Source organism: Drosophila erecta, unplaced genomic scaffold (genome assembly GCF_003286155.1).
Source record: "Drosophila erecta strain 14021-0224.00,06,07 unplaced genomic scaffold, DereRS2 tig00000279-arrow-arrow-pilon, whole genome shotgun sequence".
NCBI lineage: Eukaryota > Metazoa > Arthropoda > Insecta > Diptera > Drosophilidae > Drosophila > Drosophila erecta.
The window spans coordinates 479,984-505,298 of record NW_020825216.1 but is presented as its reverse complement, the minus strand read 5'-3'; the positions used below and the strand labels follow the sequence as shown (position 1 = coordinate 505,298).

Sequence of the window (25,315 nt, the reverse complement as noted above, 5' to 3'; positions counted from 1 at the left end):
GGCTGGACGAGGGAAAGAGAGGGATAGAGACAGAGAGAGCAAGAGAGAGCGAGCGAGGAGTAGCCTCTCAAACACGAACAACAAATGTGGAGAAAAGCAGCTGCCAGTAGAAGACCAAGAGGAAGAAGAAGAACGAGGAAAAGAAGAGCCAGCATGAAAACCGTTGCAGATTCTTTGCCAATACCGATGGGAGCGAAAGAGATGGAGCAAAAGATCGCAAGAGGAAACGGATTTTGTTCTTTTTTTGTTTATTGCTCAAATCAGCTCTGATCAACTTCTGTTCCCATCTTGATTAGTTGTCAACGACGGGCGAAAACTGTTTAACCGTTATGAGACGGCAGATCGGTTCCCAGCCCCAAAAAACTAACTTATGCGCCTTGCCCACCTGAAAAGCTGGCTACAATATTTCGCCCTGCCTGCGCACAACATTTTTTGGACGAGGTATGAAGGGTATAACGATTATTTGGATAGTCTATACCAAGATGTTCACTTTTTAATTATTACTTATAAAGCCTTTCTTCATTTTGTACAATAAATTAAAGTTGTAATAAGTATATAATGTAAACTTCAAGCTACCAATATGTGGTATTTTATTACAATTAAATTGCGTGGTTAAAAATACAATCATTTAATGTATGAATAACACTTTAGGGTATCCACTAAGTCGAAAGCTTCTCTACGAAACGATCGCGCCGAAAGTTCAAGTTCAAGTGCGCCAAATTCCCGACGTCGACGTCGGCAGCGCTGCCAGCTTCCAGTGCAGTGGCATTTTCCTGCAGGAAAAGGAGTTTTCCAAATGAAGGGGGCGTTCGATTGGATTTTTTTGGAAATGCTAGATGTTAGTTTTTGTTTATTGTCTGCCTGATTGGCAGGCTTTGTCATTAGGCCGCTTGATTAGCGCCAGCAAAAACAATCGCAGCAGTAACAACAACAACAAGTTCGGGCTGAGCTGTGCTCATTTGCGCAGCTGCCAACGCAGGTGTAAAAAGCTCGTCGCGCAGTCGCAGTCGCAGTTGACGCAGGCAGAGATACTCTCTCAGTGCGGTTGTGTGTGTGTAAGTATGTGTGCTTAGCTTCGCCTGCTTCTTTCGCTGCCTCTCTCTCCCCCTTGCTCTCTTGCTCAATCTTCTGTGCTGCTGCTTCTTCTTCTTGTGCTGCTGCTGCTGCTGTTGCTCTTTCTTCTGCTGCTGCTGCTGCTGCTGCGACCGCGGCTGCTGTTCCCGACAGTTACATTACGAGGCCAAAGAAAGTATCGCCTGGCTGGCTCGCGTATTTCGCGTTCGTCGCTCGCCGAGTCCACACGTGCTGCTGCTGCTAACGGTCGTGATCGGTGATCGTGATCCGTGATCCGGTGCCCAGTGTGCGCTGTCCAGTCCCCCCACACAACAAAAGTTGTTAAAATAAATCAGTTTCAAATAAAATAGAAAATCAATTGAGTAACACCATCCGAAGTGCTTACAAGTGTTAGTGCATTTTTTTTTTATTGTTGTTGTTGCCACTGCCTGTTACCGTTACTTGCTTAAGCTTAGCAAGACACCGAGAAAGAGAAAGAACGAGAAGAGAAGTTGAGAAGAAACGTCCCCGCGAAGTGAGTGTTTCTTCCACCCAAAAGCAAATAATTTTTTTTTGGTTTTTGTCTTGTTTTTGCCATATTGCCAATTTGAATTTTGAGTTGTGTGAAATATCCACACACGAAATGCAACTCCATTCCTTTGGGAGAGCCCAGTCTATGGCTTGCCAATATCTGAGTCTATTTCTTCTGCTTCCTGGGAAGATTTCATTTAGGATCTGCCATTCGCATATCTCTCTTTCTGCTGAGCCAGCTGCACGGCCTGAGTTCTGTGAAACATCCAATCTTTGCCTTTCCAGCATCTTCTGCCTCGTCTTCTTGCACTGCCAGTGGAGCCGATTAACCAGCTAGACAGCAAATGCAGCCGAGCATTTCATGCTTTCTAATTTTCCCAATTAGCACAAATGCGGCTGGCTTGTTGCCTCCGCTTCTTGTGCGCCCCTCGTCCCCGGCTTTCTGCCACTGATTCTTCTGCTGCACCTCTTGCCAGCAGTGTGTCTTCTCAGCCTGGCCAGAATCGAAATCAAAATCAAAGATGTTGCATGCACTGCGCCTTGGCGGCTGGCACTTTCCAAAGTTTTTCCCGTGTGGAAAATATAACAATCATACATAATAATAGTCATAACAATCACACGTACCAAGAAGACGGGACGCGAGAGTTAGAGCCCCATAAAAAACAGCAACATCATCTGGCGGATCATATTCCCACACGCCCAGCAGGTGCACTATTTATTGACCGTACCCCAAAATCCCCAATTCTCCCTGCCCTGCCCCCAGCTCCCTCACAACTCGCATACACCTGTCAAATGGCAACTAATCATCAATCAGCCGCCATGAGCACGGACTTCTCTCGGACTGAAAAGTCTCTGATGACGATGATGATTCCTCTTTATTTGCGTTACGTGTTAGGCGGTCCGGTTCGGTTTGGTCCGTTCTGTTCCGATTTCACTTCTGTCCTCCTCTGCTCTTACATACATATATACCACACCATTTTGCTTCTTTTTTTTTTGTTTGTGCCTCACTCACATTTTTAATGCATTTGCCAAACGCAGAGCCGGGATTGCACAAAAGCACGGAGACATAAGGAGTCCAGAGCAGCTGCATCACATTCAGCTGTGTCTTGACCTTCGGAAAGATTACTCTTTATCGGTAAGTTACAAATATTACTAACTAACTTTGTGGGTAAACTAGCTTTTTATTGATAACGTTTAGTGCTAGTTGGATTAGCTTGCTCTTTCCAGGATTCCAAATAGAAATTGTTGTCAGATGACTTAAGTGCATGTGGTGTTTTACTAGGCAGTCAGCTATTGGTGGTCTTTATCAGGTTTCTTAGCTTTTATTGCTGGATTTGCCAGCATACTTAAATCAAAGGACGTAAAGCCAGAACCCCCAATTCCCCGCACCCCATCGACTTGGTAATTAATTAAATAACTATTTTGTATGGACGATGGTCGATACGAGCCAGACGGATAAGATGAGGATGAGTGGCAGAAGCAAGTTTATTAACATACTACTTTGACACCTTTTGCTGACCACAGTGCCACCATTAAGCCGTGTGGCAATGCGACAGGCAGCAGATTAAATGTTATGACAACTTTCTTCACTTGTCTAGTCTGGGAATTTGTCTGCAGCGAGCAGATAAATAGAACAGATCTTTGCACAGATACGGGGCCAAGCAGATGGAGAAGTGAGTGGTAGCGGTGCAAATGCATTTGATCCGTTTTGGAGCGCATTAAATGCACCGTTAACTACTTCGAATTCTAATTAAGCTGATGCGACAATCCAAAGCACGCCGCTGTGGCACAATAAACTCAATTCCAGGAGGCCAGATTGGCAGCAGCAAACAAACACGCGACTTGGCCATAAATGCAACGCCAAGTTGCAACCAGCAAGTTGCAAGTCTCGTTGTCGCATTCGCATCGGCTCGCTATTGGAATCGGTATCGTACAACGGCAACTATCTCCACGCTGGACTATCTCTTTGTTTGGACCCAAATGATTGGCTTTAGCCATTATTGGTGGGACCCTAAGCGGCTTTACCCTTGCCCCCTAGCTCTTTTCGATTCAAGGTCTGCCCCTTCGTTTCTTCATTCATTGTTCCCGAGCCTCTCGACTCGTCTCATCGATGACGCATAATTTATGATCTGCTGCCGCGATCGACCCAGTAAATTCTATTCCCAGTGCTCTTTCACATCCATATACCATATTCACATTCGCAGATACATCGTGGTAACAGTAGATACATGGATACAGTAGATACAAATACAGATACAGATACAGATACGAAGACGTGCACAATATGCAGATGCGGATACAAGATAAAACCTCGTCGACAAGTCTTTTCTTTCACAGAATGTTAATTTGTATTCAGCCAACATCAAAGATACTTTGGACACTGGAAAATATGTAGATTGGGAAGGAGGGGAGGGGGGGATGGTGTTTGAGATGCCGGCGTCTCGTCGTCTAACTGTTCTTTGCCTTTCTACAAACATTCCATAATGAAATGGAAACTTTTCGTGGCACATTTCGGCCTTTAGTGCATCTCTGGTCCAATCAAGTGGTTAGAAAAGTGAGAGTACTGATCGACCCAATGGGGCTCATAAAATTAAGATCTCTCAAACACATTGAAAAAACGCCTTTTGGAAAAAATTACAAATTTTTGATGGTCATTTTAATCATAACTTGGCTATAAATTGTCAAAAAGATGAATAAAAAACTGTTTTGTGCAGCTTATTTCCCATACTAACTATCCCCATCACTTTTTGTAGGGTTTTGAAAAAATTAATTTTTGGTCAATTTTTGCATTTTTTGTAAGGGGTAACATCATCAAAATTTGCGAAAAATGGCAAAAAATTAAGATTTTAACTTTTAAATGCAGTTTGATTGGAAATTTAATGACGAGCTCAACGAGATATGACATTCCACATTCGGATAAATATTTTGAAAGTTTTGGCTAAAAAACTGATTATTTTATGACTGAAATTCGGAAAAACGACTTTTGGAAAATAATCAATATTTTCGATGGGCATTTTAGTCATAACTTGGCTAAAAATGGTCGTAAAGATGAAAGAATTACTGTTTTGAGCAGCTAATTACCAAATCTAACTATCCCTGTCACTCTTTGAAGGATTTTGAAAAATTAATTTTTGGGTCAATTTTTGCATTTTTTTTAAGGGGTAACATCATCAAAATTTGCGAAAAATGGCAAAAAATTAGGATTTTAACTTTTAAATGCAGTTTGATTGGAAATTTAATGACGAGCTCAACGAGATATGACATTCCACATTCGGATAAATATTTTGAAAGTTTTGGCTAAAAAACTGATTATTTTATGACTGAAATTCGGAAAAACGACTTTTGGAAAATAATCAACATTTTCGATGGGCATTTTAGTCATAACTTGGGTAAAAATGGTCATAAAGATGAAAGAATTACTGTTTTGAGCAGCTAATTACCAAATCTAACCATCCCCATCACTTTTTGAAGGATTTTGAAAAATAAATTTTTCGGTCAATTTTTGCATTTTTTTTAAGGGGTAACATCATCAAAATTTGCGAAAAATGGCAAAAAATTAAGATTTTAACTTTTAAATGCAGTTTGATTGGAAATTTAATGACGAGCTCAACGAGATATGACATTCCACATTCGGATAAATATTTTGAAAGTTTTGGCTAAAAAACTGATTATTTTATGACTGAAATTCGGAAAAACGACTTTTGGAAAATAATCAATATTTTCGATGGGCATTTTAGTCATAACTTGGCTAAAAATGGTCGTAAAGATGAAAGAATTACTGTTTTGAGCAGCTAATTACCAAATCTAACTATCCCTGTCACTCTTTGAAGGATTTTGAAAAATTAATTTTTGGGTCAATTTTTGCATTTTTTTTAAGGGGTAACATCATCAAAATTTGCGAAAAATGGCAAAAAATTAGGATTTTAACTTTTAAATGCAGTTTGATTGGAAATTTAATGACGAGCTCAACGAGATATGACATTCCACATTCGGATAAATATTTTGAAAGTTTTGGCTAAAAAACTGATTATTTTATGACTGAAATTCGGAAAAACGACTTTTGGAAAATAATCAACATTTTCGATGGGCATTTTAGTCATAACTTGGGTAAAAATGGTCATAAAGATGAAAGAATTACTGTTTTGAGCAGCTAATTACCAAATCTAACCATCCCCATCACTTTTTGAAGGATTTTGAAAAATAAATTTTTCGGTCAATTTTTGCATTTTTTTTAAGGGGTAACATCATCAAAATTTGCGAAAAATGGCAAAAAATTAAGATTTTAACTTTTAAATGCAGTTTGATTGGAAATTTAATGACGAGCTCAACGAGATATGACATTCCACATTCGGATAAATATTTTGAAAGTTTTGGCTAAAAAACTGATTATTTTATGACTGAAATTCGGAAAAACGACTTTTGGAAAATAATCAATATTTTCGATGGGCATTTTAGTCATAACATGGCTAAAAATGGTCGTAAAGATGAAAGAATTACTGTTTTGAGCAGCTAATTACCAAATCTTACCATCCCTATCACTTTTTGAAAGATTTTGGAAAATACATTTTTGGGTCAATTTTTGCATTTTTTTTAAGGGGTACCATCATCAAAATTTGCGAAAAATGGCAAAAAATTAGGATTTCCAAATTTGAATGCCAATAGATTGGGGATTAAATTGCGAGCTCAACGAAGTATGGCAATCCATAGTGGGACCATTATTTTCAATGTTCTGGCCTAATAACTGATTATTTTCAGGAGGTAAATAGAAAAAAAGGAATTCAATTGGCTATTTAGATGTGAAAATGACGCAGAATCCAAAGCCAAAAGCCACAACAGCGTGGGCTTGAGTATATGAGTATATTTTAAGGTCTCGATTCCTCTTCAAGCGCAGAGTGCCAAGTGACCCAAGGGCACAGCGCATCGAGGAAACTCTTGAACACTCTCTGGCATAAACATGCCCAATAAAGAAGTTAGCTATTCGTCTGTGCATCCGATGATAAGCAGCTGGATGGCTAGATGGCTGGGATGGCTGTGCCGTCGAGACGGTCTGCCCCATTGCTACCAGCTCCAAGCTCCAAGCTCCTCAATCCCCACTCCGTGCTCCATTCTCGATTCCGACCAGCAGCATTGTTTGCACTTGACTCTGGTGGCAGTGAGGCAGTGGCAGTGGGAGTGGGAGTGGGATTCCGGGTGGGAGTCATGGATGCTCATGGAGGTTGGGGGCTCTCAGTTGGCAGTTGTCATGTTGACAACAGACTGCCAAACAAAAGTTTTGCTGCAACGAGTTAAAAGGCGGGGAGGGTGGTTTTGGAGCTTTGCAAATGGGTCTTCAAGCCGAAGCCATGATTCCCAGACTCCGGGCCTGGCCCAAATTTGAATGGCAACTGCAACAACTGTCGGAGGAGGAATTGCTATGCCATAGTTGCCATAGTATGCCATGGTATGGTGTGGTGTGGTGTGGAATGGAGTCAGGGGCCATTTGACACGTTCTCGGTCTTTGCCAGCGCCATTTGAACGTTTTCCAGCTGCAGAATAGCTGTTGACAACTGCTGCAACAACTGGGAAACGATGTCATCTTCACTGTCACCCCACATCCCATCTCGCTGCCATGAGATTTAGTGGCAAATTGTTGCCATCTTCGAGTGGAGGCTCACAAATTTAATATTCTGAAGCTATTAAGTCTGGACTGTGCACCAGCTTGTTTGGAAAACTTAAGTTCGTAAATTGGTCATCTCTATGGATCTGCTTTAGTTGCTGAGCCGGCTTTTCGTACCAGCCTAATTAAACCGAATAAAATTGCATTTGGGGATTGTGTTTCGCCGAATGCGCACCCGAAATAAAACGAAAAAATATGAAAACGGTTGCCAAAAGTGGACAAACTTGCTGGAAAAAATAAAGGTGGCTAAGTCGGAGGTGGCTAGCTGGTTTGTAACCAGTTTAATTAAAAGAAAGTGAACCATTTAAAAATGTATTTTGATTTCGGCATTGCTTTTCCCATAGCCAGCCAAAAGCATCATTATCATTATCGTGATTATTGTGCTTTTCACTGGGGCTTGGCTAGCTAAAAATACGAGATGGTATACTCGTATACATAGATGTATCTCATCAAAAATAAGCCAACGAAAAGTTATGTACGTTTATATCTATATCTAAACTGAAATGAAGCATGGGCAGGTGATTTACCGTTTGCTTTTTGCACAGACCGTTATTCGATTCGAAAGTGGTCGGCGCCATCGGCATTTCCAACTCGGATCCAACTCTAACTCCAACTCCATTTCCACTTCCATTTCCACTGGCATTTCCATTTCCACAAGAAAAGTGAAAACTGGGGGAACCGTAAGCAAAGTTCGGCTTCGATCGCCTTTTGATGCGACAATTTCTATGAGATTTCGATTTCGATTTCGATTGCGCTTTGATTCGATTTTGATTCGAATTTGATTCGTTTTTGATTCATGTTCATTCGCCTCGATGACTCGATGCATAGTTAATGAGTCAACGACTGGATCGCATCGAGTCGGATCTATTGGAGTGTTGCTTTATGTTTTTTTTTTATTTTGGCCATATAAATAGGTGGCTTTTAGGGGGCCCAATTCACAGAGCGTGTCGAGTTAACTTCTACTTTTCCGCTCTTCCGCTCTGCCTCTGCCTCTGCTTCTGCCCCTCCGCGCGTTGCAAGTGCGGTACTGTTAATTGCAACGCGAGCAGTGGAAGAAGACGAAGAAGAGGCACCACCATCAGCGGCGGCGTCATTAATTAAGCGCCACTAGAGCGTGCAACACGCGGCCAAAGAGCTCCATCGCACTTTCTTTGGCTTAGTTAGTTAGTTAGCTTGCCAGTTAGTTAGTTTGCTAGTCATGTCCCCAAGCGAGCATCCCAGCGATGGGAAAGGTGCTACATTTCTGTGCTAAAGCCCAAAAAAAACCTTGTCTTAACTACCAATATCATATAAACGTGCTAAAATATGAAGCTTGGATACGTTGAGTGTACGCACAGTTAAGTTCCAAATCCATAAACTAATCCATAACTTAGTACGGTAAAGAGACCCACAGATCCGTAGATAACACCCATCAGTGCCCCCGGCTAAAAGCTCTTAATTGGACGCCCTCTGTCGGCGCTCATGCAAATTAGCACCTGAGTTACAGTTAGTCTAGCCGCAGTCTAGGTTTTTTTCTTTCTATTTGGGCGCTACTTGGCAATTTTTGGGCTTAAATACGACCAGTTTTCACTCTTCACTCGCCAGGTAAAAGCCGAACATAAAAAAAGTAGAAAAAACAATAAACAAGTGGGGAGAAATTAATTGGCTCCGAATTAAAGACAAATAAGCATATCGGCTGTTTACCGTTTACCGTTGATGCTATATGAAGTCGGGGTGTTTTTTGTTTCTTTTTTTTTTATTATCTTTCAGTTTTTTTCTTTTTATTTACAGTTCTGCGCGAGATTCTCCAGTGACCGCATTTTTTCGCTTCATTCGGAGGCTTGTCCATCATATTTTCGTGCATTCGTATCTGGCATTCGGCATCTCGAATCCATGGATACGAATTCGCTTTGTTTCCAATTTCATTTTCACCTGTTTTATAGCCGCGCACCTGGGTAAAAGTGGGCACACGAATCGCACAATGAAAAGCAGACAAGAAATGAGATTTTATTATTATTATTATTGCTCTATGGATCGATCTCTGATCTGTGCACTGTGGGCTTGACCGACCAACCGACCAACCGACCGACTGACTAACTGACTTACTGACTATCTGATTGATTGATTGATTGCCGGCGTCTCCTTAATTGCTGGTCGATCTGGTGAACAGGGAAAGTGCTGCCAACGCACAATCGACCGGGTAAATATTTATCGTATTTATTTAACCGCCACTGTGTGCGAAAGAATTGAACAAATTGGAAAGTTTGCAGTGAAATTTTGGGCATCTAATGGCAATTAATGGCATTTCATGATTCTCTGCGCTTGAAAAGGTTCTACAACTAGTTATCAACGGGGAAACGGCACAGTTCTCTAATTGTGTTCATAACTACATTTTATAATAACTTACCAAATACTTTGTGCCAAAAATTCACAGAGAGGAAGATGCAGTATATGCAAAATGCAACCAACATTAATTGTTGTATTTAAAAAAGAAACTGATCCTTAAAAACAAATGTACTTAAGTGTTACTTCCCGCTGGGAATATATGTCTCAATAAATTAGTTTGACATTTGGCACATAATGGTGCTGTGGGTCACCAAGCGGATTTTTGCCCCGCCTCATGACTCACGACCAGTGGAGTTACCTCCAAATCCACCTCCGGCTCCGGCTCCAACTCCATCCCCAACTCCATCTCCATCTCCAACTCCAACTCCACCTCCATTTCCATTTTCATCGACATCGATCTCAGGCACCTCAATTTGCAATGTTGAAATGACGCCCCCGGGGGTCCCGTGATCGAATGGATCAGAGTCGATGGCGATCGGCAGGTTGCAAGTTCCAAGTTCGGGTTCGAGGATCAGGTCCGGCGAAATTGGCCGCCCGGCCGTTTATTAAATTTCAATTTGTTTATGGCTTCTTTTCGTGGTCGCGGTCGCGGTCGCAGCCTCACATTTGCGGCCATTTCACGTAGTCGGGCAATTTTCGGCCGATCATTTGGCCGTTTGGCCAATGGTCCAATGGCATAGTGGTCCAGTGGTCCATTGGTCCATTGGTGCACTGGTGCATTGGTGCATTCGCCGGGGGCGTCAGGTTAAGTGCGATCTGGCCCCGGATACGGGCAGAGCGCTAATGACGAGCATCGACATCTTTATTACCCCAACGGGCTCCATGGACGAGCTCCAAAAAATGGAAAAAAAAAAAAAGAACCCAAGGAGCGATGTGCATGCGAGTAAGGGCCTTTAACAATTGATATTTAACATACGAATTGGTTGGAGGACGACAACGATGATGATGATGACGATGTGGCCGCGCCCACTCTGTGTTCTTGTGCCGCCCCACAAAAAGAAAAAAAAAAGAAAAAAAAAAAACAAAAAAAAAAAGAAAAAAAAAACGAAAAAAAAAAGAAAAAAAAACGAACAATTAGGGAATTTCATGGGAAAAGGAGAAGAAAGGCCAAGAATTCGATGGGAAGAACGTCTGTGAACTGGGCTGTAATTAAGTCAGCTGGAATTTGCCTAAAGATACTGCCATTCAATCGAAGGATTTAATTTAGATGTATTTCGTGATTAAACTCCAGTACTATTAGTCGCGTAAAGATATAAATTCCCTGAAATTTCACTTGTTGCAACTACATTTAATGAGTTACGTGTTCCAAATAGAGTTTAGGTAGTATTGACACTCGCTCCCTTCAAATAAGTTAACCCAAACTATCCCGATTCTGGTTTCTTGCCCACAACCATCATCAGGGCAATGGGATCAGGAGATCAGTCAATCTCTGAGTGCAATTGCCGCAATTTTATGGCCACATTTACTGCGGATCACGACTTTCGCTCCCTCAACCTGTAGCTGCAAACCGAATTCGTGCCTTTAAATCGATTGCTTTCTTTGAAAGGTATACTATAGTGCAGCACATAGCGCTCAGTTTATTGTGCAAATGGGATCAATTAAGAGTGTGCAATTAATTGAATACATGTGGTACAGTGCTGATTGGCTTGCATGGACGTAGAATAAGTAACACACACGCAGTGCAGTGAAAGCGTTTCAATTACACGTATTTCTGTTGTTTGGGGGGGCGAACAGCTGATTTCTACTTTCTAACACGGCGCTACATGTATTCAGCATTATTTAAATTGTAGGGAAATAAGATAAATACTATGAGTGACAGAAAATAACATTGTTAGAGTGTGGCTTGGATTTTTCACCATTTGTGTTGCCCAATGAATGAGCAATCCATTAAAAAAGAGGTGAAGAGTGAAAACCAGTAAGACCCCTTCTGCGTGGCCCTCTTTTAAGCATCCAAGTCGAATTCTAATACCACTCATAATTGGGGTAGTCCCCGAACCCAACTAACTCTCCAACTTACTCGACTAATATCATTTTTTTTCCTATTTTCAGTTCCGATCGCCACGCCCACAGCCCCAACATGTGGAGCCCACAAAAAGGCCCTACACGACTGTGGGACCTTAGGTTTAGTAGCTGTATATTTATCTTACACTTAATGGTGAGTAAGGAATCTAGTAAATAATAGAATAAACAACAAACAGAACATTATCTTATCTACCGAAACGCCGCGAGAGGGAATCAAATTGGTTTGATAAACAAATGTTTCGTTTACAGCACATAAAGCAGTCAGGAAAGTTAGAAATGGAAATGGTTTCCTAAAGAGTTTATATATATATTTTATAATTTCGTAACGTCTTAATTGAAATACTTAAACACAATTTTTGGTGGCACTTGAACGAGCTCAGTGGGTTAAAATCTCATGAGATATCACACTCGATCAAATTTGTGCCTAGTGGATCCAGTTCCAGCTGTCGTAAACACAGGAGCAAGTGCATCCAGTGGAGGATTGTACGCCTAGAGGTTTTCGCCCACGGGCTTGATCATCAGCTCGTGGATCTGGACATTCGGCGGGGTTTGGATGCAGTAGCTGATGGCATCGGCCACATCCTCGGCGCGGAGAAATGGCATGTCGGCCAAGCCGGCGAGGGCCTCCTTGTCGATGATCTCGGTGTCCACGGCGCCGGGACTGATGCTCTGCAAACCCAGAAGAGAGATATTTTAGTAGGGGTTGATCGAAAACCCTGGTAATCCCTGCCCACTTACCGTGATCTTGGTCTGGGTCTTGGTGTTCCTGAACTCGTGACGCAGCACCTCCGTCAAGGCGGTGACGGCATACTTCGATGGCGAATACATGCCCATGGTGAGGCCGGGGCTATTGATCACCCGGTGTCCGGCCACACTGTTGACAATCAGGATGTGTCCATCGTTCACGTTGCGCTTCTGCAGGGACTTGAAAGCCTCGCGGGTGCACCACGAGACTCCCAGCACATTGGTATCCAGAACGGCACGCAGATCGGCGGCATTGCCCTCGCTGGTGATGCCCACTCCGAGCCGTACAATGCCAGCATTGTTCACCAGCACATCCGCGCCGCCCAGAGTGGCATCGATCCAGGCGAAGGCGTCGATCACCTCCTGCTCCTGGCTCACATCGCACTTGCGTCCATGGAAACGACTGGCCTGTTCCGCCGGCAACGAATCCCTCAGCTCCCTCAGCCGCTCCTCGCGCCGTGCCAGACCCACGACCACCAAGCCCTTGGCCACCAAATCCTTGCAGCAGGCAGCTCCGATTCCCGAACTGGCGCCCGTGACCACAGCAACGCGATTTAGCCAACGCTCCATAGTTTGCACTTGCTGTTTGAACTGATCTCTCAATGCCCACCCACTTGCTTTTATAGATCGCCAGCCCGGTTCCCCACAGAACCGACCAGTTCCGAACTTAGGTACTAGAGTATTTCACCACTCGTCTCCATTTGGCCCGAATCCAAAACGTTCTCACCGTTCGGCCGCCGTTTTTCAATTGTAGCGTAATCGTGACTCGGCACAAAGCCACAACTCATTCTAGAAAGATAGCCTACCCTTTGATGATAAGGAGAAGGCGTGTGAGTGGAATCCACTGTGGGTCAGCACATTTGGTGGGGGCTTCCACATTGTGTCGTTAGTTTGCGGCGCTCAATTAAAGTTTCACACAGAATTCGCTTTTTGGCCTTGCAACTCATTCCATATAAGTAGTTTGTTTTGCTTCCAAACTATCAAACTCATTGATAGCATTAATAGCTTGGCATATTATCAAACTAAACACTAATCGAGAAACAAACTCAAGCAATAGTTATTGTAAACCGAGGTGATAGTCCTAGGGCTTATTACGTATACGTTTGAGTTTGATTATTGCGTATACGCACTGTGGCCAGCGATTTTATATCTAAACTATTCGCTGGCTTGATCAAGATGTAAAACAATTACATCGCATTTGCATAAACTAATTTATACAGCAACAGGCAACTGGAATCTTGCGGCGACGTCAGACAATGTGGCACCAGCTAGGAACGGGTGCTATATGCCCGGTTATATATATCCATATAGTTATATATATACAAATTTTATGTGTATATACCCACTCATCCAGTAAGGCAACTTTTACTGCGGAGGGGCACGCTAAATGCAAATTCCTCGCTAGACTTCCCTCGATGTGATTTGGCTGATCGAAGCCGATCTATGCGGCATGTGGCAAGGCAGTTTGGGGCAGGTATCGGTGTGCAAGTATGCAAATATGCAAATGCCAGGCGCAACTACCTCCCGAAAACCACAAGCCCCGCTGCATCATGGGAGCACAGGTTCCAGCCAGATCCCCTCAAAAACCAAAACGGATGCAGGCCAAGTGGAATTCGCTTTCCCATTTCGATTGGCCTTCATTGGCCACCGAAATGGGGGGATTCGAAGACTGCAGACCGAGGAGTGGATAGCCTAAAGACTGAAGACTGGAGCGACTGGAGCGACTGGATTGCCGTTTCGTTTTTATTGGCAACACGTTTGTCAGGTGCCAGGTGCCAGGTGGCAGGTGGCAGGTGCCAGTGGAACCGTTAGGAGCCCACCCACAAGGCTGACCATTAAATTCGGGATCGAGACTAGCCAGTTACTGCTGATATCTATGCAACTTGTAGTTCGTAAAAGAGTTTTACGGGAAATTCCAATCTTTAAAAGGTTCCTCACTACGTTTAGACCGCAATACATAGTAGTTTGCTTCACTTGTATGCAATTAACGCGCTTTTTTCAATTACAGTTTAGTTTAGTCATAGCTGGTAATGAACTGTGGCCCATGGAGCGGCCAGACGGGATGCCCAATATCGTCTCACTGGAGGTGATGTGCGGCAAGGATCACATGGATGTACATCTCACCTTCTCGCACCCGTTCGAGGGCATCGTCAGCTCCAAAGGTGAGTCGTCTTCATCCAGTTGGGAAATTATATTATTAATATTATATATTACTCTCCCCCTAGGACAACACAGCGATCCGCGCTGCGTCTACGTGCCGCCCTCCTCGGGCAAAACGTTCTTCTCATTCCGCATCTCGTACTCCCGCTGCGGCACCAAGCCGGATCTCAACGGACAGTTCTACGAGAATACGGTATGTGTTTGGGGCGCAGCTCGCTGAAAATCTGCTTAATCTTCTCCTTAATGCGCCAGGTGGTGGTGCAGTACGATAAGGATCTGCTGGAAGTTTGGGACGAGGCCAAGCGACTGCGCTGCGAGTGGTTCAATGACTACGAGAAGACCGCCTCCAAGCCACCGATGGTGATTGCCGATCTCGATGTTATACAGCTCGACTTCCGAGGTAAGTGCTTCACCAAACTGATAGACTAATGCGTACCTATTTTACTCACTTGCACCATTAGTTGTGATCTTACGATGGAAGAAAAGACATTAACCCTTCTCGATCTTGCAGGTGACAATGTGGACTGCTGGATGGAGATTCAGCACGGCAAGGGACCCTGGGCGCCGCCAGTGAGTGGAATTGTACCACTCGGCTCGACTTTGACGCTGGTGGTGGCCATCAATGATTATCGAGGTGAGTTCAGGGCTACTTTGCGAGTGCTAGAAGTAATGAAGTCCATACTCGATCTCCGCCAGGCGAATTCGATATGCGTGTGAAATCCTGCGTGGCCTCCGATGGATCTGGTCATGTGATCAACCTGTCCGATGAGTTTGGCTGCGTGCTGCGCCCCAAGATGATCTCTCGCTTCCTAAAGGCCCGTGCTCCCGACGAGAGGGCCACCGTGATCACCTACGCCTTCTTCCACGCCTTCAAGTTCCCGGACGCCCTGAGTGTGCACATCAAGTGCAAGGTGGAGATCTGCCGGCACGGCTGCCTCGATCATTGCCAGAATACGGGCGTGGGCGGTGGTCATGGCGGCGGTTCCGCCGAGAGTCTGGGCTTGGGTCTCGGCCTGGGACTGACCAATGCCAATGAGCGCAAGGATGTGCACATGTCGGATGCAATGGGCAGCAGTAGCAACGATCTGCTCAGGGATTTGGCACTGCCGCCGGGCGGGCAACATGGCATGGGAATGGGTCCGGATCACGACATCTTCTACGAGGACATCATCCACGACCACAAGCAAACGCTGGGCGGCGGAGGATTGCCAGCTGGCGGGGATTATGGTCACGAGAAGAGTGTCAATCTGCAGCCACGCCCCGTGCACGAGGAGCAGGAGGAGGTGGATCTCTCAGATCTGTTTGGCGACGAAGATCTCGCCGACTTGGACATGGAAGGCAGCGAGGGCGAGCGGTACTTGGGCCTGAAGAAGAGCGGCAAGTTCCCACACGGTCCCCGCCAGCTGGAGGCCCAGAAACGCATGGGTGTGCCGATGGCGGGACCTCGTTCCCTGGAGCCACATGGCCATGGGGATGAGGACGTGCCGCGACCCGTCTACAGGCCACAGGCGGAGGCGTTGAAGCAGCCACGCGAAGATCACATCGATTTGGACAAGGAGGAGGAGGAGAAGGGGCAAAAGACGCAGCAGGAGGACAAGCTGGCAGGAGAAGCAGGTGCAGCAGGTGGAGCAGCCAGCAATGATTCCTCCAAGAGCCGTCGCCGTCGGTCGTTGGTCATTTCCGATCGCAAGGTGCGCAGTGCCGACGTGGGCGTCAGCGGTCTGTACGACGTTATATCCGAAGCGGACCTGGCCTTCTCGCCGGACTCCAAGCAGGAGGCGGTCACCGTGTTCCAGGGCAAGATCAGCGAGGAAGTCGTCTACGGCATTTGCATGCCGGTGCCCGGCTTCAGCATTCTGTTCATCGTTGTCATCTCGGCAACGATCGTGTCCGCTCTGGTGGCCGGTTCCCTGCTCTATCGCTATCAGCTGCAAAAGGAGGCGCTGGAGAAGCAGACGCCCATGCCGGTGACCGGAACACTGGCCTCCTGGATGACCCTGCGACTCTTCCGCCTGCGCCACATGCAACAGCAGCAACAGCAGCAGCAACAACAGCAGCAGCAGCAGCAACAAGTGAGGCAGCCGAGTTCAGGACATGAAACGGTCCAGTGATCGTCCAGGATCGAGATATAGATCGCAATCAGAATCGGATTGAGAATCGGAATCGGAATCGGAATAGCAAGCGAAAGCGAATTCAAAAACGATATGGAAACCAGCAAAAAGCAAAATCAAATAACGTTGCCCACATCTATGCCTTCCATTATTATTTATTTATTATGATTATTGTTTTTTTTTTAATGTATTATTGGGTTGTTTGTTCGGGATCCTGATCCAAACAAAAAGAGATATATGGTGCAGATATCCGATATCAGATATCAGAGATCGGGCAACAATGCAATACTCAAACTGCTCGATTCGGTGCTGAATGTTCTACAGGTTTTTTTTTGTAATTTGTTTTTTGGGTGCATTTAGTCGTAAAATTGCATAGAGAAAATCATAGAAAAATAATGCAAAAGTACACAAAGAGAGAGATGCACTAACAAAATGTAATCAAGACTCCGGAAAGGTGCTCCAGGTTTAAGGAGATGGATGTTATGCAACGCATCCACTAGGCGTAAGGGAACTTATTTATTTATATATATATATATATCTATAAAGTATGCATACGAGATTTAGCTGTAAGTCGCGTGGTATGGAAATTTTTAATTTTATTATGCTTTTGGACACTTGTTTAGTTTTTTTTTTTGTGTGCTCTTTTCGATCGGCATCCAAAACACATTTAGGGGAATTTTTAGTTAAATTTAGTACATTCTCACACTCACACACACTCATAAAGGCACAGACTTGCTGACGCACACATACAAAACCGACCATTTTCCATTGAAAGTATAAACAAAAGAAAATGCAACTCCTTGCGTGCATATTAAAATTTAAGCGCAAATTTTGTAACTGAAAAATTGACAATTGAATAAAGACTAGTTGAGATGAAAAATAAAAGACCTGCCATTGTGGGAATTCATTAATAGCTTTATAATCCACACCACTTCCACTTGCCAAGGTGTCTAAAAGTATGCAGTAAAAAGTGGAACGAGGACTTCCTAAACAAATTCTTCGACTTCCGCACTTTATAAATATTGTTGCATACTTTTTGAGGCACTGTTGATATGACTTCTTTAATAACTATGGAACACTCACATAGAATAGTGTACACTCTGCCCATAAAATCAAAAACAACACCGTTTTAGGGATTCTAAACAATTTATTGAACACTTTTATCTTCTCACTCGCTTTGCTCGGCTTACAAAAGTAGACAAAAAAAATCGAAGATATATATAAGGCGGTATATATGTGGGTATGTATGCGATATGTATAAATCATTATGCAAATAAATAAGTGGACTACAGGGCGTACTAACTGATACAAGTAGATTCCGGGGGCGTGGGAAAATCTCTGACAGTGGGACGCAGAAGTATTCGGCTTAGTCTACGGCTTAAAGCGCTTAAAATATTTAGTGACTAATTCAAGTGTATATTTGTTATGCATGTGTTTGTGTGCAAAATGCGCGTGTATGCGTGTCTACAAAGTCTTAAGAGAGTCTTACGAGAAATACTCTAAGTAATGGATTGTATCGGCTCAACTGCTGAAGAAAGCTACAAGTGATTGTCGGATGGATATATGATGTGGACTGGTCATGGCTTAGCACCGTTTTACATGAAATAGAACCTAGGCTTAAACTAAAACAAAAATAATCGATTATCGGACTGCCACCAAGAAGGGAATGTGAATGTGATAGAAACAGACAGGAAGTGCTGGCTGAAGGGGGTTTACAGCTACAGTTTTCAGGAAACGGAAATGGAAATGGAAAAGGAGATGGAAAGGGAAGTGGAAGTGGAAAAGGAAGAGGAAGAGGAGAACCCAGTAAACGGCTTGAGTTAATGTTAAATGATTTGTATCAAAAATTATACTAACGAAGTGTACGCTACAAATTTAAGAGCCGCAGACGCAGACACAACTGTACCTAGAACCGGAAACGGAAGCGCCGACCAAACGCAGTAGCTAGTGATGGCACTAATGGCAGTCTTTGGACTCGGACCTTCTTACTAACACAAAAGTATAATTCATTTGTTGTAAATAGAATACAATTATTGCAAATATTTTCGTTTCAATTCTAGCATTTGAACATTTGATTTAAGAACGGATTTAAAAACAAATTGGCCCTGTATCCAAACAAAAAGACTTGATCCCATAGAAGCTATCAGTAGTGCCATTGCCCAGCCGCCGGAAATCGGTAATCCGCACGCGGAACTAGTTTCAGTCGCACAGTCGGTGGCGTGCTCACGACATCGCCCGCTTCTTGGAGAGCGTTCCCTGCAGATCCGCCGGCGAGGGAAGCTGGATGACGGGCAGCGGTGCCAGCTGGGGATTCGTGAAGGCCACGGCGCGCTCCTTGGTGCTGCCGGCGAACGAGGAGAACGGACGCAGTCGGACGTAGAGCACGGCGGAGGTGAGGCAGGACGTGACCAGGATGCCCAACAGCACGATGAGCGTGATGGCAAAGCCCGGCGTGGTCATGCAGATCAGGCCCTCCTCGCGCAGTGGAAATACCATGGTCTGTGGACTGCGATCCACGCCGGAGTTGGCGCCATTCGGTGTGCTTCCATTACCGCCGGCCTGCTCATCGATGGCGAAGGTCAGATCGCCGGAGGAGACCACCTTGATGATCCTGTTCAGACCCACCTGCGGTTCGGCCACCGCACGGGCACGTCGCTGCACCCTTCGCTCGTCCCGCCGCTTGCCGATCGCGCTGGCCACGTGGTAGGCATCCACATGAAGTTGCGGCGGTGGACCGTACTGCGATTCAGGACCCACCTGCAAGTGGTGGACATCCTGCAGATTCGTTTCCGCCGAACATTGCTCAGGACAGTGGTAGCGGCAGATCTGGATGGTGCACTGGAAATGCACCTCCATCGAGTCGGGGAACTTGAAGGCCTGGAAGTGGGCATAGGACAGCACGGACGCAGAGGCTCCAAAGTTCTTGATCTTGGTGAACCGCGACATGAGCTTGGGTCGGGTGACACAGCCCCGCTGGTCAACCAATTGGATGGGCGCCCTCTTGCCGTCATGCGCCACACAATTCCTCACCAGCATATCGAACTTGGAGTCGTCATCCTTGATGGCCAGCACCATGGTCATCGTCTGGCCGATCTTAACCAGTCCAGAGACCTCCGATGCCCACGGACCCTTACCCACCTGGATCTGCATCCAGCAGCCAACGTTATCGCCAGCAAAATCGGCCCTCACCACATCCAACATGTCCACCGGGAATGGACGGAAGGTCACGCTCTTCTCGTACTGATCATGCCACGTGCAACGAAGTTTCCTGGCCTGATCCCACACCTCCTGCACCTGCGGATCGTACTGGATGACGATGATGTTCTCGAAGTAGGTGCCCGCTCCCGTGCTGCCCGCCTCATGGCCATACCCCTGGCCATAGTTGTCCGTATTGCCGGCGGTGCCGCACTCATGCAGTCCAATGTCGAAGCTCGCCGAGCTGCGTCCCAATCCCGACGGCAGGTGCACGCAGTTCATGTTGCTGTAGTGACCCTTGGAGAACACAATGCCATTGAAGGGCTTGTCGAACTGCACGAACACCTTCATCCCGTTCTTCTCGCACTTCACGTCCAGGGACACAATCTTGGGCATATCCTGCACCGGTGCCGCCCAGATCTCATTGTTGCTCGATCCGCCCACACTCAAGTCGGGCACCTGCACTTGCTGCTGCTGCCCCTGCCCCTGCTGCTGCTGCGTATGCTGCTGCTGCTGCTGCGGCTGCACCTGCAGCTGCAACTGGGGCGGTGGCTGCGGTCGCTGCTGCAGCTGCGGCGGTGGTGGTCCCTTGTAGAACTGGGCACCCGGCGGCGGCGGAGGTCCAAATGGCTGCCCAAAGCTCAGCGGAATGTTCTGGTGATTGTCTGTAGGCGCAGCAGGAATATAGGAATATTATTTGGTAAATATTACACATGCAGCAGCTAGCTGTTTTCACTTACTGCGCATGGTGAGTGCCACATTTGGTGGCGGCTGTGGCATGTTGTGCTGGTAGTGCACCTGCACCTTGGGCACCGATTGGGGCAGCTGCATCTGGATCTGCGGCAACTGCTGATGCTGCTGCTGCTGTTGCTGCTGCTGCTGCTGCTGTTGCTGCTGCTGCTGCTGCTGCTGCGCCTGGGCCTGCTGCTCCTGCTCCGATTCCTGGGCCATCTGGTCCAGCTCGTTCTCGTGATCCCCAAGAGCGATGGTCAGATCGTCGTCGGGTCCACCGGCAATCGCCTTCACCACCTCCACATCGTCCGCGCAGACGAGTGCGACCTGTAGCCCAATTTTTGGATTGGGATTGGGGGATTCGGATTGATGAGAAGTTGCAATGAATGTATGATTTCAGTTGGGGAATGCCAAATGGAATGGGCGCAGAGCAGCAAGTGGCAAGTGGCAGGCAGGTTGCAAGGCGGATGCGGCATGCAACTCAATTGCATAAGGCCGCAAAAAGCCACTGGCAGCCGTGGAGAAAGAGAAATACAAGAGAAAAACCACTGGCACTGCAACAATTTCGCTTTTTTCCGCCGTCTGTTTGCCGTTTGCCGTTTTCTGTTTTCAGTTTTCTGTCTTCTGTCTTCTGTTTTCCAACCAGCAACTCTTCTTGTGCCACATGCAACGTGCGGCGACCCAATTGCCAGGCAGATCCGCCTGGCTTAAAAGGCGATGTCAAGGCTAGAACCAGACCAGCCCAGACCAGACGACAACACAAACAAAGTCCAAGACCATAGACCGTGGACCACGGACCCAGCCCCAAAGACAGAAGACCGAGGACCGAAGACCGAAGACGGAAGACCCAAGACACCAGACATTCAAGACATTCAAGACCCAGATTGAGCTCGCGATCGACATGGAGTAGGAGATGCCGGGCTGGAATGATGGTGATGTGTGCCCGATAATAGCCGGGTAACAGATTAGATGCAATCCAGATAAATTGGATGCCGGATGGGTGGGAAGCCACAGCTCCTCACTTCTGTACTTGTTTAGTAATGACAATATTAAATGTTGAGACAGAAACACTTGGAAAGAAGTGCTACAGCAAACTTTAGCTGATGATAGAAAACAGTATTCAAATAATATAAATAGATAAATAGTTAAGTAAACCTTTCTCTCTGCACCTGAAGCAGCCTTAAAATGTTTGAACATCTTCTACATAGCCCATCCATCCTTTCTAATCAAGATTCCCATGTCGCATCTTGTGACCAACTGTGCGATCTGCTAATAAACTTAATTAATTTTCCATTACTTTCTTTTTGCGTCCTTCACTTGGCGCAGATTGGATTGGCCAGTGGCCAGTGGCCATGTTCCGGGTGACCATTTCTTCAGTTTGCGCGGCCATTCAGGAACATCTTGATCCGCGGCGCTGGCTTGGCCGTGTACTTGTCGCCGAACTGGACTGATTCAGTTACCAACTCGCCCAGTTGCCGAGTTGCCAAGTTACCTGGCTATCTTGGCAATTAGACGAGAGGAGCAGGCGGTGGAAGCACTGGAGCAATTGCGGACAGGTGGACGATGATGGCCATGGCCATGGAAATGGCGATCATTGCCAAGATACCCATACCCATACCCAAACCCATACCCATACCCATACCCATAGCAATCCCATGATGAAGATGCCCAGCGAAGATGGCGAGGCTGCATCCCATTTGGCCAAATCTGTGCCGCACCGCCGAAAACAACTTTCTCCGCCAACTGGGAAGCTGAGAAAACTGAGCATCCGAGTGTCTCAGTGTCTCAGTATCGCAGGTATTGGATTTTTTGAGTCTTTAGATGGGATGTCGCAACGGCTGAGACGGCGGCATCCTGAAGCAATCCTGTTTGGTAGAAAGTGATGTGGCAAGCGCGGCAGACGATTGACGACAAAAAGGCAAGTAAGCAGCAAGTAGATGGTAAAATTGTAGATGCCTTGATGCTACGATGGCAAACAAGTGGCCCACGAACTCGGGTAAACCCACTGCTCAAAATTCTATAATCAAATTTGCATGCAGGCACGTGATTTGGAGCAACTGCAGCGCCAAGCCATGAATACCAAAAACTATGCTCAAGCTCGAGCGATTCGCAACAAAAAAAATACAAAAATACAGTACAAAAACCTAAGCATTTATATACAAAGATTTCGAATACTTGTATGTGTAAAATGTGCCATAGTCGTATATGAATTATGTGTATATATACCAAACTAATGCAACTTTTTGCTGACTCTTTTTTACCCCGCCACATCCAAAGACTTTTGAAATGTACACTGTTTCGTTTTCAACTCAACCAGAAACTAATCATCTCGAGAGAACTGCGTTAATTGAAATGTGTGCCAAGTGGGCTTCACTGTTTGCCCATTCAACCAAGTGGCATGTCGTGAGTTTCAGCAAGCCCCCCGTTCTCAAATCCCCCAATTGAAAACCCCTTTGCAGTCCCCCACGTAATACGAAATGGAGAAGACTAATGATGTGACTAAAGACTGAAGACTCAAGACTGAAGACTGAAGACTAGAGACTAGAGACCAAAGTCGCAAGACAGAAGACAGAAGAAACCGGCTGTTGTTGCCAATCTTGACCTCGACCAATGCATGGTGCTAAGCTATTTTTTTCTTCTTTTTTTGGCAGGGGGATTTCGGGAAGAGGCTGTCTGCCTGGCAGCGCACCAAATCGGGAGAAAGTGAAACATTAGCAGAGAATCGGAATTTGGCAACCACTTGGGCTGGAGGAGCATGGTGGCGCATGGTGGCGCATGGTGGGATGGAGGATAGATGATGGAGGATGGAGGGTCAAAGGTGAACGCCAGGCCGTTTGGCAGCATTTCTCGACCCCAAGATGAAAGCGAAAAGGAGGCGAAAAGTGGAGATGATGCTGCCACCACATGCTGCCGCTGCCGCTCGTTAAAGGAATGGAAATGCCTCGTTTTCCTATGCTTCTTTTTGGCCTGGCTAAATTGTGTCATCGCCCCAGAATGGCCAAAAACGCTGGTAAGCAACAAAAAGAATAACTTTCTAACGTCATGAACGCTGGACAAAAATAAAGAGATGCGGTCTGGGGGGATGGGCATGTGTGTTACCTAGGCAACGTGGGATGCACATGGAATTTAAATATGTGCCAAAAGACGAAAAAGAGAAAGGAATGCTGCTTCACATGGCTTTTCGAGTGTAGAATTATGCGCTCTTATTGCTGAATTTTATTGGCACACATGGAAATTCTGTATGGTGTAATAACATTCCAATGTACATTCTCTAGCCTCGAATAGTTTTAAATGGAAAGCTTATGTCCAGCTAAATATGTCCAAGTAAAGTGCAGCAATCTTGTAAGAAGCTCAATCTTAATTGAAACGCCGCCTTTACTACGTTGAGTTTCTAAATTCCTGAGATGGCATCGCCGATGTGTATCCTTTCCATTGCGCGCACTAATTACTCGATTTTCCGTTACTTTCCCCGCTGCTCACTTCGATATCTTATAAATATATGTTCCTGATTGGTTCCAGGAACTAAAACCAGCACATGTAACATTCGCACGAGCCCGAGAAACGAGGCCATGCCAATTACACGTCCCATCCAGCCCATTCCAGCCCGTTCCCACCCATTCCATGCCGTTCCGTTCAGTTCCTCTCCATTCCGTTTCATTCCAGCAGAGGCGCTCTTTCACTCGCACACTCGCACACTTGGACTCACACGCACACGATGAGACACGATGAGACTCGATGAGGCAGACGACAGGCAGACAGAAGGAGAGAGGACATGGCGGAGAGAGCAGAGAGGGCGCAGTGGCGCCGAAAGGGGGGTTGTTTCGTAGACAATAATATTCGCTGACTGAACAAATTACTTAGTGCTCTTGTCCTGAACTATACAATCCTTGTATATTTAGTTATTATTAAAGAACCCTTTCTAATGTCTACGTGCTTCGTGAGTATTAAGCATTAATGCTTTAGTAAACTTTGTGAAAAAAGCGGAACTCCCACACAAATCACCCCTTATAAAAAGCCACGTACGCCAGTGAAAGAGAGAGAAGCTTAAGCCGGCTGCTGCTAATGGGAATTATCTTTTTATAAGCGCATGTGGCACATGCTGCCGTTGTGTCTGCGGCTTTTGGCTTCAATTGATTTCAATTATTTGCATCGGCTTAACTCACCTGCAGTGAAAGGAAAATGATAAGCGGCAGCCAAATCTTCTTAGCACCGATTTCTACGTTTCTTCGTAGATTTCTGCAGCGCACTTGCTTGTGTTGTTGTTGTTGCTGTTGCTGTTGATGTTGCATGTTGCTGCTGCTGCTGCTGCTGATTGTGGTGATGGTGTTTCTGTTTGTTAAGTGTGTAATTAATTTGTTTATCGTTATTCGATATTTATGTTGTTGTTGTGGGCGGTCAAAGAAGAATGAGCAGAAGAAGCAGAAGAAACGGAAAGCGGAAGAGAGAAGGTGGCGAAGAAAGTGCTTTTCGCTTTTATTTCTTCCCATTGTTATGGTTACCTGCTGTATGAAAGTGTTTCCCGCTAATTGCAATTTATTAGCAATTTCTCAGTCAACTCAATGATGATTGATTGACTTGCTAAGTGTGGCGCCCCCACTTCTGCCCCCTCTTCTGCTTCTTCTTGCCCCTTTCTAACTCCACCCGCTGACCATAAATGAAAAACTAAAAATAAACAAAAAAACAAAGAAAGAAAGGGAAGCTGCGACAAGTCAAGAAAGAAAAGAATCTGTGTAATGACAACTCACTTGAGAAAATAAAAGGGTAACTGAGGAGGTGAAAAGTGTTA

The 25,315-nt window shown here is 45.5% G+C and overlaps 3 protein-coding genes across 3 annotated transcripts; 1 reads left to right on the top strand and 2 right to left on the bottom strand.

Moving 5' to 3' along the window:
• The first annotated feature begins 1,226 nt into the window (after positions 1 to 1,226).
• LOC6551345 lies at positions 1,227 to 16,739 on the top strand. The gene is made up of 8 exons (XM_001977043.3): positions 1,227 to 1,588; positions 2,623 to 2,719; positions 11,615 to 11,720; positions 14,340 to 14,493; positions 14,557 to 14,684; positions 14,744 to 14,891; positions 15,003 to 15,125; positions 15,188 to 16,739. The coding sequence occupies exons 3-8, from the start codon at positions 11,643 to 11,645 to the stop codon at positions 16,600 to 16,602; spliced, it is 2,046 nt and encodes a 681-aa protein (XP_001977079.1). The 5' UTR covers positions 1,227 to 1,588; positions 2,623 to 2,719; positions 11,615 to 11,642; the 3' UTR covers positions 16,603 to 16,739.
• Positions 11,879 to 12,952, bottom strand: LOC6551346 (farnesol dehydrogenase). The gene is made up of 2 exons (XM_001977044.3): positions 12,326 to 12,952; positions 11,879 to 12,256 (listed from the first exon to the last, which is right to left on the bottom strand). Exons 1-2 carry the CDS (start codon positions 12,899 to 12,901, stop codon positions 12,077 to 12,079), a joined length of 756 nt encoding a protein of 251 aa, XP_001977080.1. The 5' UTR covers positions 12,902 to 12,952; the 3' UTR covers positions 11,879 to 12,076.
• Positions 16,740 to 17,729: 990 nt separating the features above from the next.
• Positions 17,730 to 24,803, bottom strand: LOC6551344 (the record flags this gene model as incomplete). Its single annotated transcript, XM_001977042.2, has 3 exons — positions 17,730 to 20,462; positions 20,538 to 20,856; positions 24,693 to 24,803. Coding segments are annotated over 3 exons (2,067 nt in total), but the record flags the coding sequence as incomplete, so codon positions are not given.
• Positions 24,804 to 25,315: the final 512 nt, after the last annotated feature.

Excerpts from the sequence above, each read along its gene's own strand:
- LOC6551345 (XM_001977043.3), top strand. The coding sequence starts at position 11,643 with ATGTGGAGCCCACAAAAAGGCCCTACACGACTGTGGGACCTTAGGTTT. Across the intron at positions 14,494-14,556 it reads GGGCATCGTCAGCTCCAAAG|GACAACACAGCGATCCGCGC; the intron begins GTGAGTCGTCTT and ends CTCTCCCCCTAG. Across the intron at positions 15,126-15,187 it reads GGCCATCAATGATTATCGAG|GCGAATTCGATATGCGTGTG; the intron begins GTGAGTTCAGGG and ends GATCTCCGCCAG.
- LOC6551346 (XM_001977044.3), bottom strand. The coding sequence starts at position 12,901 with ATGGAGCGTTGGCTAAATCGCGTTGCTGTGGTCACGGGCGCCAGTTCG. Across the intron at positions 12,257-12,325 it reads AGACCCAGACCAAGATCACG|AGCATCAGTCCCGGCGCCGT; the intron begins GTAAGTGGGCAG and ends CTGGGTTTGCAG.